General features: G+C 41.9%; 1 protein-coding gene across 1 annotated transcript in view; it reads left to right on the top strand.

Moving 5' to 3' along the window:
* The window catches only part of LOC121582736 (rho GTPase-activating protein 24-like), a 234,927-nt gene that overhangs the window by 185,322 nt on the left and 30,227 nt on the right, over nucleotides 1–19,378 (top strand). Inside the window, exon 4 of the mRNA XM_041898797.2 lies at nucleotides 18,273–18,395. Within this exon, the coding sequence (XP_041754731.2) occupies nucleotides 18,273–18,395 (123 nt within the window). The remainder of the gene's footprint in view (nucleotides 1–18,272; nucleotides 18,396–19,378) is intronic.

The raw sequence follows: 19,378 nt of genomic DNA on the forward strand, positions 1-19,378 counted from the left end.
GAGCGATGAAGGTGCAGGAAGATCAGGCTCCAGCACGGCGAAACTATTAGTTGTTTGTATCCACTTCGGGCCTCTCGTTGGGTTGCTTTGCGGCAGGTCACTGTCTTCAGCTTCCAAGGCTCGTTACACGTGACCATCGTTGATTGCCTTTCTCCTCATGCTGTGCTCCTTCGACGGTGCTATCAAATGGGGGAGCTCCGGGCAACAGTTAGTAACATGCATGCACCCATTAAGAAAATGACTGTAAAAACTGTTCAATCCCCGTTGATTGATGAGGAATTGAAAAATTGTATGGTTGAGAGGGACGAGGCAAAAGGAATGGCAAATAAGTCTGGCTGCAGAGCAGATCGGCAAACGTACTGTTAATTGAAAAATCATGTGACTAAACTAAACAAAAAGAAGAAGAAACTGTAGTATGAAACAAAGATAAATGATATAAAGAATTATAGTAAAAAGCTTTGGAGCGCCCTAAATGAAATGTTGGGCAAAAAGGACGAACTCAGCTCCATCATTCATTGAATCAGAGGATTCATTCATCACAAAACCCACTGATATTGCCAACAACTTTCATAATTTTTTCATTGACAAGATTAGCAAATTTAGGCATGACATGCCAGCAACAATTGCTGACACTACACACCCAAGTATATCTGACCAAATTATGAAAGACAAGCATTGCAATTTTGAATTCCGTAAAGAGAGCGTGGAAGAGGTGAAAAAAGTATTGTTGTCTATCAACAATGGCAAGCCACCGGGGTCTGACAACTTGGATGGAAAATTACTGAGGATAATAGCGGACGATATTGCAACTCCTATTTGCCATATTTTCTATTTAAGCCTACTAGAATGTGTGTGCCCCCAGGCTTGGAGGGAAGCAAAAGTCATTCCGCTACCTAAAAATAGTGAAGCCCCCTTTACTGGCTCAAATAGCCGCACAATTAGCCTGTTATCAACCATAAGTAAACGATTGGAAAAAATGGTGTTTGACCAGATACAATGCTATTTTACAGTAAACAAATTGACAACAAACTTTCAGCATGCTTATAGAGAAGGACATTCAACAAGCACAGCACTTACAAATTATGTGTTATGGCTTTACTCCACCTGCTATATTGTGGATACAGAGTTACCTGTCTAACAGAACACAGAGGGCGTTCTTTAATGGAAGCCTCTCCAACATAATCCAGGTAGAATCAGGAATTCCCCAGGGCAGCTGTCTAGGCCCATTACTTTTTTCAATCTTTACTAATGACATGGCACTGGCTTTGAGTAAAGCCAGAGTGTCTATGTATGCGGATGACTCAACACTATACATGTCAGCTACTACAGAGACTGAAATGACTGTAACACTTAACAAAGAGTTGCAGTTAGTTTCAGAGTGGGTGGCAATGAATAAGTTAGTCCTAAATATTTCTAAAACTAAAAGCATTGTATTTGGGACAAATCATTTACTAAACCCTAAACCTCCACTAAATCTTGTAATGAATAATGTGGCAATTGAGCAAGTTGAGGTGACTAAACTGCTTGGAGTAACCCTGGATTGTAAACTGTCATGGTCAAAACATATTGATACTACAGTAGCTAAGATGGGGAGAGGTATGTCCATAATAAAGTGCTGCTCTACCTTCTTAACAGCACTATCAACAAGGCAGGTCCTACAGGCCCTAGTTTTGTCACACCTGGTCAGGTGCCACAAAAAAGGACTTAGGAAAATTGCAATTGGCTCAGAACAGGACAGCACGGCTGGCCCTTGGATGTACACAGAGAGCTAATATTAATAATATGCATGTTGATATCTGCTGGCTCAAAGTGGAGGAGAGATTGACTTCATCACTACTTGGGCACTCAACATGTACAGCACTTACACAAATGACTTGTTGGAGCTGTTTTGTTAGACTTCAGTGTAGCTTTGACATTCTCATTCATAATCTGCTACTGGAAAAACTTGTGTTATGGCATTACATCCCCTGCTATAGCGTGGATCGAGAGTAATCTGTCTAACAGAACACAGAGGGTGTTTTTTAATGGAAGCCTCTCAAACATAATCCAGTCAGGCATTCCCCAGGGCAGCTGTCTAGGCCCCTTACTTTATTCAATCTTACTAATGATCTGGCACTGAGTAAAGCTGTGTGTCTATGTATGCTGATGACTCAACATTATACACGTCAGCTACACAGGAGGTTGTTGGCACCTTAATTGGGGAGAACGGGCTTGTGTTAATGACTGGAGCAGAATAGGTGGAATGGTATCACATACATCAAACACATGGTTTCTGGATTTTTGATGCCATTCCATTTGCTCCGTTCCAGACATTATTATCAGCAGCCTCCTGTGGTCAGCTACCCCATCCAGTGAATTCACTACAACATTAAACAAAGAGCTGCAGTCAGTTTTAGAATGGCTGGCAATTAATAAACCAGTCCTAAATATTTCAAAAACTAAAAGCATTGTATTTGGGACAAATCGTTCACTAAACATTAAACCTCAACTAAATCTTGTGGAAATTGAGCAAGTTGAGGAGACTAAACTGCTTGGTGTAATCCTGGATTGTAAACTGTCATGTCAAAACATATTGATGCAACAGTAGCTAAGATGGGGAGAGGTCTGTCTGTAATAAAGCGCTGCTCTGCCTTCTTAACAGCACTATCAACAAAGCAAGTCCTACAGGCCCTAGTTTTGTCGCACCTGGACTACTGCCCAGTCATATGGTCAAGTGCCACAAAGCGGGACATAGGAAAATGACAGTTGGCCCAGAACAAAGTACAAACAATTTAGTGCTGTGTTCACATCTCTCCCAAATGAACCTTTTTGAACGGCTGTATTAATCATTTCGAGCAATAGTGGTGCTGATTGATTCCAAAATGTTAAAATAGAACTCAGGAGGAATACTGTCCCATCCATGTGATTTGCCTTTATTCGTGCTATCAAATGCCCTTTTGAGTTAATAGAGAGAGATTTGGGCTCCCAGCGAGGTGGCTTCCTCTGAGAGGAGGAGTTCACAGCACATTACTCAACACTAGTGACACTCACCTCACCTATGGTAGGCCTACAGTATATCCAAAAGTATTTGTTTCATCTCGACATGTAGGTCTCCTGATTTAAACCCGATCGAACTAGTTTGGCATCAACTGAAAACATTAATCCGTAAATCTGCCAAGCCTACAGCAAAGATGAACTGGTGACAGCCATCAAGACGTTTTGGCTTGAAAAACTGACGATACCCCCTATTTTACATTTTTCAAGAAGTTTGGAACCACCAAGACTCTTCCTAGAGCTGGCCGCCCGGCCAAACTGAGCAATTGGGGAAGAAGGGTCTTGGTCAGGGAGGTGACCAAGAACCCGATGGTCACTCTGACAGAGCTCCAGAGTTCCTCTGTGGAGATGGGTGAACCTTCCAGAAGGACAACCATCTCTGCAGCACTCCACCAATCAGGCATTTATGGTAGATTGGACAGACGGAAGCCACTCCTCAGTAAAAGGCACATGACAGCCCGCTTGGAGATTGCCAAAAGGCACCTACAGGACTCTCAGACCATGAGAAACAAGATTCTCTGGTCTGATGAAACCAAGATTTAAATATTTGGCCTGAACGCCAAGCATCATGTCTGGAGGAAACCTGGCACCATCCCTACGGTGAAGCATGGTGGTGGAAGCATTATGCTGTGGGGATGTTTTTCCGTGACAGGGACTGGGAGACAAGTCAGGATCGAGGAAAATATGAACGGAGCAAATTACAGAGAGATCCTCGATGAAATCCTGCTCCAGAGCGCTCAGGACCTCAGACTGTTGCGAAGATTCACCTTCCAACAGGACAACGACCCTAAGAACACAGTCAAGACAATGGAGGAGTGGCTTCGGGACAAGTCTCTGAATGTCTTTGAGTGGCCCAGCCAGAGTCCGGACTTGAACCCGATCGGAAATTTATTTTTCTTATTTTTTTATTTGTACTTATCTATTTTTTACTTGTTTACTGGTTAAGGGCTTGTAAGTAAGCATTTCACTGTAAGGTCTACAACGGTTGTATTCGGCGCATGTGACAAATAAAATTAGATTAGATTTGATTTGACATCTGTGGAGAGACCTGGAAATAGCTGTGCAGCGACGCTCCCCATCCAACCTGACAGCTTGAGAGGATCTGCAGAGAAGAATGGGAGAAACTTCCCAAATACAGGTGTACCAAGCTTGTAGCGTCATACCCAAGAAGACTCGAGGCTGTAATCGCTGCCAAAGGTGCTTCAACAAAGTACTGAGTTAAGGGTCTGAATACTTACGTAAATGTGATATTTCTAAAATCCTGTTTTTGCTTTGTCATTATGGGGTATTGTGTGTAGATTGATGAAGGAAAAAAGCTTTTATTCTAAAATGTCATCAAATTTAAAATAAGGCTACAACGTAACAAAATGTGGAAAAAGTCAAGGGGTCTGAATACTTTTTGAATTCACTGAAGGGGGTTGAAGCATTTTTTGTTAGGGCAAATCTGGTCTGTGATATTGATACATTTGTAACTTTTGTCTTGTATCAGGTGAATTATTGTGTCCTCACATTTGGTCTGATAATTTCCCCATTATCTCCAAACTGTTCTCGTTCAAATGCTACTTCAATATATATTAATCATTCGTTCAAGCATTTTATTTATTAAACGAAAATGAAATAACAAAGGGAGCCTTGAATAAATAAATGAACCGCAACTTGAGTCTCGTGTTCATACTGTATTTCACAACCTCTGCGGGCGTTTGGAGTTGCCTATACTGTATTTGTTTTTGTTTTTGTATTTGTATTTATTAGGGATCCCCATTAGCTGCTGCCAAGACAGCAGCTACTCTTCCTGGGGTCCAAACACATTAAAGCACTTACAATACATATAAAACAAAAGATAAAACAGTACATCATATAACATTATTACACCACTACAAATCTACAATACAAAATGTATAATACCACCATACAACAATATTACAATGCAGGGACGGCTTGTTCAATAGGGCGATATGGGCGACGCACTGCCAAACGGGAAAAGGAAGGGATTTTTTTTCTAATCAATTATATCACGGCAACAGCAGTTATCAGTGTTCACGTCTGATCTGCCAGCCACTAAATGTCAAATCAGGCTAAAGTCGTGCTTCAAATGGCCCCGCCCGTTTTTTGGGCGATTTCAGTCAGGTTGAAAATCGCCCAGAAGTCTCTCATAGCCTGTCATGTAAAATCAATTTTTTTCACATTTCAAAGCTTTCAACACATTCTCTATGGGTGTCTGTGGGCATGCACTTACGCGCTTTCGTCACACGTGACGTAACGCTGAACGTAACTAAGACAATGGCGGCTAGCAGCGTCTATGTTGCGACCTGCAGTGTGGCGTTATTTTATGTTTTTTAATTTGTAGACTTAGTTTACAAACATTCTGCAAACATTCTGCTTTGGACTGATCTTCGGTTTTGGACTGATCTTGTTGATCGTGTACATACCCGCTACGAACGGACTAAATAATGAAAACGCTGCTGGCAGCGGAATCCCAATACAGCTGGGAGACTTGGCTGGATGACAGAGTCCCGGACAGAGAGGTGGAGCCGGCCGGCTTCACCCTGGTCAGAGCGGACCGCGATCCTGGTAAGAGAGCGACTCTGTACCCTGACATTGAACTGCTTTCTGTGTCATTGAACCTTACTATTGTTGATAAAACAAGTTTACTGGAGAACGGAGACCAAGTAGAGACTTTTGGACAAGGTGGATAATTGTATAATATAAGGCAGTTTATTCAGAGGTAAAGATATCTGGAATCGCGTGCACGGACCCGTTCGTCAAACTCGTAGGGAGTTTATCAGAAGAGCCCCTAAACATTGTGTGCTGACATTTTATACAATAAAATGAAGTAGGTTGAATCTAGTAGTTCTGATCTTCTGATTGGTCCTGATGAGTTGGGCGAGGTCACCTCAGGCTAGTGTCACTGTTGCATTGGCTCTGAGTCGGGTTCTCTGTCTTCAGATGTTCAGCCTAAGAGAAGAGGATTTGTGTGTGTGTGTGTGTGTTTGTTATCAGTGTGTGTGTGTGTGTGTGTGTGTGTGTGTGTGTGTGTGTTTGTTATCAGTGATGATGTGTGTGTGTGTGTGTTTATCAGTGATGATGTGTGTGTGTGTGTGTGTGGGTGTGTGTGTGTGTGTCCTCAGGGCAAGAACTCGTGAGTTGGAAGAACTGAGAGACCTATGGCGTGGGTGTTATCCTTAGCCACCTGCTGACAAGGCTGACAAGATAGGACTCTTGTTCATTGTATTGAATACAAAGGCCCAACACAAAATGGGTCATGCACAAGATTTTAGTCAGACCAAGCTATAACATTATATATTTACTACGACAGTACATTCAACCAAAAGCTAATATAACAAAGGCATCAGAGATTATTTATAATCTGTCACAGAAACTGGAATCCATCTCCCCAGATCAGTCAATAAATGCTTCTGGTATTGACTTATATGCTGCCCCTGTCTTCATGTTGTTGCTGGACATATCTTTTTTAAAATGTGTGTAGGTCACCTAAATCATCAGAAAAATTGCCCCTCCTGAGAATTTTTTCAGGAGCCGCCACTGTTACAATGCATGTGTGTGTAGAGTGCGTGTGCTAGCTCTTCTGTAGATATGTGTGTGTCTGTACCTTTGTGTGTCTCTTTCACAGACCCCAATGCTTTTTACATTTAATTTTACTGCTTGCATGAGTTACTTGATGTGGAATTGAGTTCCATGTAGTCATGGCTCTATGTAGTACTGTGTGGACTATAGTCTGTTCTGGACTTGGGGACTGTGATGAGACCTCTGGTGGCATGTCTTGTGGGGTATGCATGGATGTCTGAGCTGTGTGCTAGTAGTTTAAACAGACAGCTCAGTACATTCAGCTTGTCAACACTTCTTACAAAAACAAGTAGTGATGAAGTCAATCTCTCCTCCACTTTGAGCCATGAGAGATTGACATGCATATAATTAATGTTAGCTCCCCGTGTGCTTTTAAGGGCTGCCCTGTTCTGAACCAATTGTAATTTTCCTAAGTCCCTCTTTGTGACACCTGACAACACTACTGAACAGTAGTCCAGGTAGGTCAAAACTAGGACCTGTACGACCTGCCTTGTTGATAGTGCTGTTAAGAAGGCAGAGCAGCGCTTTATTATGGACAGACTTCTCCCCATCCTAGCTACTGTTGTATCAATATGTTTTGACCATGACAGTTTACAATCCAGGGTTACTCCAAGCAGTTTAGTCACCTCAACTTGAGGTTTAGGATTTAGTGAATGATTTGTCCCAAATACAATGTTTTTAAAAATATTTAGGACTAAGTTATTCCTTGCCACACACTCTGAAACAAACTGCAGCTCTTTGTTAAGTGTTGCAGTCATTTCAGTCACTGTAGTAGCTGACATGTATAGTGTTGAGTCATCCGCATACATAGACACACTGGCTTTACTCAAAGCCAGTGGCATGATGTTAGTAAAGATTGAAAAATGTAAGGGGCCTAAACAGCTGCCCTGGGGAATTCCTGATTTTACCTGGATTATGTTGGAAAGGCTTCCATTAAAGAACACCCTCTGTGTTCTGTTAGACAGGTAATTCTTTATCCACAATATAACAGGGGGTGTAAAGCCATAACACATACATTTTTCCAGCAGCAGACTATGATCGATAATGTCAAAAGCTGCACTGAAGTCTAACAAAACAGCCCAATCTTTTAATCATCAATTTCTCTCAGCCAATCATCAGTCATTTGCGATAGTGCTGTGCTTGTTGAATTTCCTTCCCTATATGCGTGCTGAAAGTAATACATTTGTCAATAGGTTGTGCTTTCAGACTTACTTGGCATACCTTTTGCCTCATCCCTCTCAACCATACCATTTTTAAATTCCTTATCAATCACAGGGGATTGAACAGTTTTTACAGTCATTTTCTTAGTGTGTCAAGTGCAGCGTCTGGTTGCTCCTCATTACACACCACAGACCAGTAAATATTATTTACATCATCAACATATGAATTACTACAAAACTTATTGTATGACCTCTTATACACTATATTAGGCCCAGCCTTTGGAATTTTGGTTTTCCTAGATTTGGCTACTATATTGTGATCACTACATCCTATGGATTTGGATACTGCTTCAAAGCAAATTTCTGCAGCATTAGTAAAGATGTGATCAATACAGGATTTAATTCCTGTGCTGTTTGTAACTACCCTGGTGGGTTGACTGATAACCTGAACCAGGTTGCAGGCACTGGTTACTGTTTGAAGTGTTTTCTTGATGGAAGCCAGTCAATATTTAAATCACCGAGAAAATATCCCTCTCTGTTGATATCACATACATTATTAAGCATTTCACACATATTATCCAAATACTGACTGTTAGCACTTGCTGGTCTATAGCAGCTTCCCACAAGAATGGGCTTTCGGTGAGGCAGATGTAGCTGTAGCCATATTACTTCAACAGTACTTAACATGAGATCCTCTCTAAGCTTTACAGGAATGTGGTTCTGAATATAGACCACAACACCGCCCCCGTTGGCATTTCTGTCTTTTCGGTAGATGTTATAACCATGTATTGCTACCACTGTATCATCAAAGGTATTATCTAAGTGAGTTTCAGAGATAGTCAGAACATGAACGTAATCTGTTACATGTCACAATTCTCTAAAGCGGAACCCAGAAGCAGACCAGGACAAGGTGAGTAGAATGAAGGTGAGTATTTATTTAAAGACTTAAATGTGGAAGCAGGAGAATCCAGGTGACGGAGCTGTCAGTGGAGGTGAGTTGGTGGGAGTGAATGGGCAGATCCAATGATATTTCTGAAGCCACAGACGACCAGAGTGAATATTCCGGGAGAGTAACTGTAGACAGAGGAAATGAAGGTGAGTTCACAGCAAGCAAAAAGTAACAGAACAGCAAAACTAACTCTTTAGTAATCTGAGGCTGATACGCAGGCACAACATACTGTTCATTGCTAACGATCCAGCAGGGAATGGATGTCAGGTCAGAGCTTATGAAGTGGAGAGGTGATGATCAGAACCAGGTGTGCAGATAGCTGATGAGATGCAGGTGCGGGTAATGGAGAGATCTCCCGCCTTGCTTCGTCGCCCCGCAACCAGACAGGGTGCGTTCAGGAAACTCAGGGAAAAAGACTCCAGGACAGAAAACAGGCAACTCAGGCAGGAACCGACACAGGAAGCGGGATTCATGACATTACAAGCAAGTTATTGACTTCATTTACCTTGTTTCTTAGGCTTTATATGTTAATATGGGCTATTTTATCACTTTTCTGGTTTGCTTGATTGTTTTTAATGCTTTACTGGGAAGCTTATCAAAAGTAGACTTGCTCATGTTATTTATATTGGAGCTGATAGTGCATGGTGAGCTGCACACAGTGGACTTCCTACTAGAGCACACGCCTCAGTGCTAGCAGTGTAACTCTGGTTCATAGGCACATTATTACTGTATACAATAGCTGTAGGATACTGTACGTGATTGAGCAAAATAATAGGCTTACTCCTTATTTATTTAGGCTACATTTTTCCACAGCCTAATTGTAGCCTAACCAATATCCTAATGGAGATTCAGTTAGAATAAAAATCTGACATTGACATCAAGGGTGGATGGCTTCTTTTGTATCCCAATTTATTGGAAAGGCTGCTAAACCATTTCCACCTGGCCCACAGCTTTGTAGCGTACTTACAGTACAGTGCACTTTCACGCCATTCTCCGCCTGACTCTCTACCAATGCCACCAGATTATTATTTATATTGTTATCTATTCTGTAACATTCCACAAGTAAATGTAATAAATAAAACAAATCAATTCAATAGCTCAGGTCTTAAAAATATGTGAAATCTTTTTTTGAGTTGTATTTTATCTGTGCCTAGTAGCCGAAGGCTATATGACTGCGCCATCAACTTGTTTATTTAGCAGACATCACTTGCTGCTTATATTCAGTCAACACATATATTTTAAGAATATCATGGAATATAACTGAACATTTTCATTTCACCTTAGTGTAACAACAGTTTTAGTAAGTAATAAGCTACAGTCCAGTTACAGCTTCTTCTGAAAAAGTAGAAACAAAAAAAGAAGTGTATTTTTTCGAGTGTGCGTGCGGGACAGAGGAATAGCAATTCTTACACTATTGTTCTAAATTCAATCACCCTCTTCTTGTTCATGCTCATCATTCAGTTAATTCCAATTCCATTTTGAAGTTGATCAGTTTTGCACAATTATCCGTGTCTATTTGGTTTATGTTGCCCATTCATTTACAGCATTCATTCAGGTAGAGACACATTAACGCCTTCGGACCCAAAAGCATAATCAGCGCTCTAACTCCCCCTTGCGGTGATCTGGTGCAATGAAGCAGTGACGCAGGGTAACGTACTAAACCACAAATTACCTCAAAGTCCCATGGCATAATCTCGAAACTTTTAATTGAGGAACCATTGTAGCCTCCCAGTCCCGACAGAGACCTTACTGCTTGGGCCTCCTCTTCTTCTTCCCCTCGAGAATAGTGACAGTTTCTCTAGTGAGAGTGCCAGCCCTCCTGCTCCTCTCATCCTCTCTCAGAAAACCAAGCTGATGACTGCCAGAGACCCAGCGGCGCTCATGAGAGCGACCCCCCTTCTGTGAACACTGGTAAGCCTATGAATGACGAGACGCATAGCCCCGACAGTGTGGTGTCCGTGTTCCAATGTGTAATACATTATATATTCCAATATGTAGTAATATAAATAGGTTACCAGATAAATACTGTATATAGCTATGGATAGGCTAGTTGGCTAGACTGCATTGTCTGCATAATGAAACAATCCCTAGTAAGCCATTGTTTTTATGGTGGACTGATTGTATGATTTGGCATTAATAGACTGGTTGTACACAACAGAAACATTATATTCAAGCTGCGAGAGAGCACGAGGACGGCTAAGGTAGGCTATAGGTCTACAGTACAGTTGTATATTCAAGATATATATATATACAAAATTAAATAATAATCGCATCGAAAATGTTTGAATTTCCCACTTTAATTACTGAACAAGTAAATACACTGAGTGTACAAAACATTTCATGACAGACTGACCAGGTGGATCCAGGTGAAAGCTATGATCCCTTATTGATGTCACTTGTTAAATACACTTCAATCAGTGTAGATGAAGGTGAGGAGACAGGTTAAAGAAGTATGTTTAAGCCTTAGGAGAATTGAGACATGGATTGTGTATGTGTGCCATTCAGAGGGTGAATGGGCAAGACAAAATATTTCAGTGCCTTTGAACGGGGTATGGTAGTAGCTGCCAGGTGCACTGGTTTGAGTGGGTTGAGAGCTTGACACAACTGTGGGAAGCAGTGGAGTCAACATGGGCCAGCATCCCCGTGGAACGCTTTAGACACCTTGTAGAGTCCATGCCTGACGAATTGAGGCTGTTCTGAGTGCAAAATGGGGTGAAACTCAATATTAGTAAGGTGTTCCTAATGTTTTGTACACTCAGTGTATATTATTGCCACCAGCCAACATTCTAAATAGCAGCATTGCGACACCGTAGGCCTATAGCTTCATGAACCATAAACGTTAGGCTTAACATTAGTAAATGACGACCAAATAAAAATAAACATGTGTCCATTAAAGAAAAGCTATAGGCTACTACAAGCACTTGCACCACATAATCAAATAGCCTATCGCTAGGCAGCCACGTAGAAGTTGCAATTTCAGAACCATGGACAGTGATCCGTACTCTAGTGCATGACTCACAAAGTGTAGCGATCTGTAGTCTATACTTTGTGAGTGCATGACTCCGACTTTGCGGGGGTCCAGAGAAACTGTGCTAAGCCAACGAGGACATGCCATACTCTTTTTGTAAAGACAGCATCAGATACATGGGCTACACATACTGAGACAGAGGGGCGCTGTTTCACTCACTCAGATGCTTAATCTGAGATAGATGCTTCTTTCTGTCGGCGCGCGTCTCGGTCAAATAATTTATCAATACTTAAATATTTTATTTGGACGGGCAAGGAGGTACAGTCGGGTGGGGCCAGGCCCCCTAAGGCCAGCCTATTATGCCGGCCCTGGGACATCCTGAGGAAGATAAGTCATGTATGGAGGAACTACACTATATATACAAAACTATGTGAACACCCGTTTCAGCCAGACCCGTTGCTGACAGGTGTATAAAATCGAGCACACAGCCATGCAATCTCCGTAGACAAAAATTGGCAATAGAATGGCCTTACTGAAGAGCTCAGTGACTTTCAAAGTGGCACCGTCATAGAATGCCCCGGTCAACTGTAAGTGCTGTTATTGTGAAGTGGAAACATCTAGGAGCAACAACGGCTCAGCCGCGAAGTGGTAGGCCACACAAGCTCACAGAACGGGACCGCCGAGTGCTGAAGCACATATAGTGTAAAAATGGTCTGTCCTTGGTTGCAACAATCACTACCGAGTCCCACACTGCCTCTGGAAGCAACATCAGCACAAGAACTGTTGGTCGTGAGCTTCATGAAATGGGTTTCCATGGCTGAACAGCCGCACACAAGTCTAAGATCACTGTGCGCAATGCCAGGCGTCGGCTGGAGTGGTGTAAAGCTCGCCGCCATTGGACTCTGGAGCAGTGGTAAAGCGTTCTCTGAAGTGATGAATCACGCTTTACCATCTGGCAGTCCGGCGGCCAAATCTGGGTTTGGTGGATGCCAGGAGAACGCTACCTGCTCGAATGCATAGTGCCAACTGTAAAGTTTGGTGGAGGAGGAATAATGGTCTGGGGCTGTTTTTCATGGTTCGGGCTAAGCCACTTACTGTAGTTCCAGTGAAGGGAAATCTTAATGCTACAGCATACAATGACATTCTAGATGATTCTGTGTTTTCAACTTTATGGCAACAGTTTGGAGAAGGCCCTTTCCTATTTCAGCATGACAATGCCCCCGTGCACAAAGCAAGGTCCATACAGAAATGGTTTGTCGAGATCGGTGTGGAAGAACTTGACTGACCTGCACAGAGCCCTGACCTCAACCCCATCAAACACCTTTGGGATGAATTGGAATGTCGACTGCGAGCCAGGCCTAATCGCCCAACATCAGTGCCTGACCACACTAATGCTCTTGTGGCTGAATGGAAGCAAGTCCCCGCAGCAATGTTCCATCATCTAGTGGAAAGCCTTCCCAGAAGAGTGGAGGATGTTATAGCAGCAAAGGGGGGACCAACTCCATATTAATGCCCATGTTTTTGGAATGAGATGTTTGACAAGCAGGTGTCCACATACTTTTGGTCATGTAGTGTATGTGAGGACAACAGAACATGCAAGGAATGCAGTCAGGGATACATGGACAGACGGGGGAATCACATCACACCTATGACTAGCAAAGAGGTCAATGAGAGTGTGAGTGAGCTTGAGTCAGGTCAATCAACATGCAATGAATGTGGTGGATACATGGACAGGATATTACATACAGGGAATCAGAGAGGCTATGAACCCTCTAAGACTAACGGAGAGGTCAGTGAGTGTGGCTGAGCTGAGCTGTGTGTCAGAGAGCTTGAATCAGATCAGGATTAAGACAATTTAGTACTTTGTGAGCGAGCAGGGTTACTACAAGAGTAAGACATTAAAGTGAAATAACATCATGAAGTGCAATGCAATACATATGTTTATCTGCATGTATTCCCCCTAAAACAAAACAGAATATAGCCAAATAGCCAAGTTCACAAACCTACTATACACTGAACCTGCCTGCTTTTCTCTGGCCAAAAAAATCCCTTCTCTCTATCCCTTCTCCCTCTCCTCCAGCTCTCACCAGCACAGCGCTGCCTGGGAGGAGACGCTGAGGGGAGGGGTTAGAACGTTTGAATCTCATTGTCTATCAGCCACTGCGTGCAGCATGTTCCGTGGAGGACCTTTCTTGATGTGTTGAAACACATTCATAAGTGAGGCTTACTAAAGCGGAGTATGGGTCTTTTCTTTTACCGAATGGCAAACAGTCTTATGTGACAGACATCTAAACTGCATGTTAACTGGTCAGTAATAACAATACTTGTTAATAATACTTTTTAGTTCTTGTGTCTTTGTTTGCGAGAAGCTGTTGCGCACTCGTGCTTATTTACATTCCACCTAATCTACGTTTTAGAACCTACATCTTGCCAATGCTACATTGTAGATAACCATTGGATTTGATAGAATATGATCTGTTGAAATAGTTTTCAGCCCAGCGTCTCAGCCATGTCAGAATTCCTGCATGTGAAAGCTTTCCACTAGGATAGTGCTATCGGGATTCTTGGGACGTCCCTACCCTAAACCTAACCCTAACCATAAACCTTACTTAACCATTTTACATTTCAAATTCAATGGGTTAGGGACGCCCCAAGGATTCCAAATAGCATTGACCCTTCCCACTGGGCACAGTTCAATGTTTAGTTTTGATTTACATCTGGTTGAGTTGTTGTCAACTAATGTGAATTGAAAGTGAAATCAACAAAAAAATTTCACAATGTTATTGGATTTAGGTTAAAAGTTGGGTTAAAAAATGACAAAATACCATTACGTTTATGACTTTTTTTTAAATCCAATAATTTTTCCCACGTTGATTCAACACCATCAAATAGATTTTGGGGGGTTGAAATGACTCATGGATATGATTAGCAGAAATATAGCTGATGCAGTGTAGTAGGCTAGTCTGCTTCCAGAGATGATGGATCTTTGGGTAAATTACTCTTGAATGGAGAGATTATCCTGCTGTTGATAACATTTACATTTTTTTACATTATAGTAATTTAGCAGACGCTCTTATCCAGGGTGACTTACAGGAGCAATTAGGGTAAAGTGCTTTGCTCAAGGGCACGTCGACAGATTTCTCACGTAGTCGGCTCAGGGAATCGAACCAGTAACTTTTCAGTTTCTGGACCAACGCTCTTAACCGCTAGGCTACCTGCCGCCCTAAATAAGAAGACTGTGTGTAATAGGCTGTTTCAACACAAATCATTAAAATCATTAACACATTTTGTTTGCAAACCTGCTTACAAATTAAACATAAAAGACATAAATGTTGTCACATTTTGTAAATATGGAAATACTGTTGGCACTAAAGTAGCACCACCACTTCAAAATAGAACGGTGTAGCATAGAAATATCATTTATTTTTTCATTCTCATCATTCTATTTCAATGTGGTGTAGCAGTTGTTATGTTACCATTTCATCTCAAGCCTCTAAATTGACAAAATGATCCATTCTTCTGTGGAGTCCATAATGACAGTAAGTTATGGTCTGGCTTTGAAAGGAAGTAAATGTGACTATAGTTAACATAGACAATCTTGGAGTTATCAAAGGCAGTTCATGATTTTGGTTAAGATGGATGGGGCTCAGAGGGCACAGCACAGGCCTGGTCTGCCCATACCAAGTGCACAGGAGACACACGTCCTGATTTCACCAAGTGGATAATGATCCTGGGTCATCACGTTGTTCCTATATCAACAATCCATCAACCAATAAAAGATGTGGGCAGTTGGCCAGACCAGGTAAAAGTAAATGTAAAGGTGTGTGGCGGAGGAGGAGAGGGTATGGCCACCTACCCTGGCTGCCAGAAATCATTATGTTCATTAAATGGGAATCAATCATCAGCTTCATCCCAGAGCCACAACAGTCGGATCAATTGGTAAAGTGTCCTCTCCAAGAAACTAGAGTGGGTGTTTGGAGAGACATGATGCTGTCAGCTGTGTGGTTGGTTGGTTAATTGACTGGTTTAGTGATTGTTTGTCAGGTTTTTCAGCCATGATGTGATTTAATAGGCGGGGGGAAATCCGTCAAAAAGCCAATGGCAAAACACTGTTGTACCCCAATGTTAAAATCTCACAGTATCTTGACCAGTGGAGGTTATTTTCAGTTAGTAAGAAGGAGAGGGGAGGGGTCTGACAGTGAAAATACTGTTTAGACTCCTTATCCTACTCAATGACGGCTTGTGTCGCCCAAGACCAAGAGATAGAGACATAGAGCAGTGTTACTAAAAGCATGCACCTGGGCTCCATTTGAGTGAAAGGAGTATTGATACTCATACTGTATTTGGTCCAACTCTGGTCATGTGGTTGGTTGGTTTCATACTGTAGCAATTTGATCTTAGTATGCAGTCACAGTCAGTAGCCTATTTCTTGGTAATGTTATTTTTATTTTTTCTCTCTGCATTGTTGGGAAGGGCCCATAAGTAAGCATTTCACTGTTTCACAGTCTACACCTGTTGTTTACGAACATGTGAGAAATAAAATGTTATAACATTTTATTTCCAATTCCCTCTCAACATTCTTGAACAATGTTTATTTTAATTAATCAACAAGACAGACATTCAGTCGTCCTCGATGACTGAAAACAAATTGATATTCCATTTACATTACATTTAATGTGTTATTGTATAGTCTCGTTCACTATCCATATGGTTTGGGATGAGTCGGACCACAGAGTGAAGGAAAAGCAGCCAACAAGTGCTCAGCATATGTGGGAACTCCTTCAAGACTGTTGAAAAAGCATTCATCGAGGCAAAGGGTGGCTATTTGAAGAATCTCAAATATAATATATATTTTGATTTGTTTAACACTTTTCTGGTTACTACATGATTCCATATGTGTTATTTCATAGTTTTGATGTCTTCACTATTATTCTACACTGTAGAAAATAGTAAAAATAAAGAAAAACCCTTGAATGAGTAGGTTTTCTAAAACTTTTGACCGGTAGGCTCCTTTACGGAGAATGGTTCTATAAAGAACCTTCCTCAATCTTAAAGGTTCTTTGTAGAACCTTTTGGAGAACCATACAGGCTTTTTTATTTTGGTTAGCCATATTACATTGTTTAAATTCCATAGATGTTAATATTGTGTTAATTGACAAGTTGAATCAGGTGTGCTAGCCCTGAAATGGCTGGGGCTCCAGGAGGAGAAAATTGATGTAGACAACATTTCTCAATTGACATAAGGCCGTATGTGAGTCTTTCACAAGACACTGTCACTTGCCATATTTACAATTAATAGCATAACACAACAGATTAGAAAAACTGGAATGACACTCACTCACGGTTGCACAAAAAGAGCTGTGTGCAAACCACGTCTGTCACGATCGTTATTAGAGGCAGACCAAGGCGCAGCGTGATAGGCGTACATCTTTTAATGAGTACTTTACACCAACAACAAAACAACAACAAAACGATACGTGAAGTCTAAAGGTTCACCAACACAAACCTATACAGAACAAGATCCCACAATCAACTGTGCAAAACAGGCTGCCTAAGTATGGTTCCCAATCAGAGACAACGAGCAACAGCTGCCTCTGATCGGGAACCACCCTGGCCAACATAGATCTAAACGATCTAGACAGAAAACAAGGAACAACTAAACATAGGAACTAACACCCTGGCTCAACATTAAAGAGTCCCCAGAGCCAGGGCGTGACAACGCCCCAAGATTCATCACCCTTCCCAGATAATCCTTGAGGAACCCTCTTTTCTTAGTCTGTAGCCCTAAATGGGAATCCATGCTTGGATCAATTCCATTGAAATTATGATGTAAACGGACCCCAACCCTGTGGAAGTCCAATCCTGCTAGGAAAGAGGGAGGATTTTGATCATGGCTGTCTATTTAGATTTATTTTTAGCAGATTTGTTTTTATCCCGTTAAAGGCAGAGAATAATTTACAGTGTGTCATTATCCTGACTAAGCATATCTGTTAGTTGTCATGCTGCTGTTCTATAAATACATATTTAATAGCTGACAGTTATATATCCTGACTGCTGGATGGAGATCAACGGAGAGGACAGAGCTAGGTCTCTGGAGAGATGTGCCCTTGATGTCACGCACACACACACACACACACACACACACACACACACACACACACACACACACACACACAAACACACGTACACACACTGAGAAAGACACACACACACACACCTAACTGAAGATAGCCCTTGATGTCTGTGTCTGTCTGCACCTTCATCACGTTGGGTTGGTCGGGGTGTCAATGACCCCTCTGTCACCCTGTAATTACAGATCATTATAGCACCACAGACACAGCCACACTGCCAACAAGCATATATTAGGCTACAACTGACACTGTTATTATTGAATATGTCAAGGTGTTGACAACAGGTTTAATTTGACTGTTATGTCATAATATGTTATGTTGTTATTATTACGTTATTCATGTTCTTTCAAAACACAAACTGTTATTATCTAACACTAGGACATTTGGGAGGTTGCTAGTTCGTTATCCTCATGGTTTCTTTTCCTTTCCTTCTCTTCTTCCACCAGGGGGAGACAGGGAGCGGATGACAGTGAATCATGAGACCTACCTTCTTATGGCCAGCACCCAGAATGACATGGAGGATTGGGTAAAGACCATCCGCAGGGTTATATGGGCACCCTTTGGTGGAGGTTAGTACACAGATGATGCATGTAACTGTATGGACCGATTTCCCTAGCATGCTTTTCAGTCCAGGCCTTAATCTGTGTCTGGGAAACTGGCTCTATATGGGTTTTTGTGCAATAAATCATTATCATCTGAGAATACTTGGCAGTGTGAGGAGGGCATGTTTCTGTGATAAAAACCCTGTGCTACTTGTTATATCTAGAGGCTATGAAAGAATTTCTTGCAGAAAATAACACTCAAAATAAACGATCAAATAACGCTGCATTTATTAAGGAATAATTTGGTCTCTGAAATGCCAACAGCAGTTGTGTGTTATAGTGTGCTAAATTAGATCTGAATGGTAGCTTGTAACTTTGTTGTTTCTGACTTGAACTGCTGATGTTGGTGCTTGTGGCAAAGTATGTTATTGATTGCAATCACCCAACACACTGCCCTGGCCCCTGTGTCTGTGTGTGTGTGAGTGAGTATGGCAGGCTCCCAAATTATAACGCTCTGTCCTAGCTGTCCATGGTTCTGTGGCATGAATAGAAGCTCTCTCTCGGCCGACAGACCCTCTTTTTTCAGTGCAGGGAATTTGATGTCTATTGCAGTTGACTGCTCTTCAAAAGGCTGAGTAATTTATCAAAGATGCCACCGGAGAGCTGTGGCTCTGTACTAAAGCCCCCTGGCCTTCGAACACAACACAGCACAGCAGCCTCAGCAGCCAGACTCAAATACAGTATGGGGGGCTTCCTTTGACATATTGTTGCAGTGGTGGTGGAGACCCAAACACACTCAAACATACATACAGACACATACACACAGAGGAAGAGAGAGAGACTGGAGAGAGGCTATTGGAGAGATAATACCCTTGAGATGTGATTAAAATCGTGGGCCATTTCTGTTCGTTCGGTCAGTGCCGTGGAGACAGGGAGCTCCCTTATCCAAAGGGTTTGGCCCAGAATAGCATCAGTAGTTTCTGTCATATTACCACTGAGCTGCTCTGTGA

Source organism: Coregonus clupeaformis, chromosome 15, assembly GCF_020615455.1.
Source record: "Coregonus clupeaformis isolate EN_2021a chromosome 15, ASM2061545v1, whole genome shotgun sequence".
Lineage (NCBI taxonomy): Eukaryota > Metazoa > Chordata > Actinopteri > Salmoniformes > Salmonidae > Coregonus > Coregonus clupeaformis.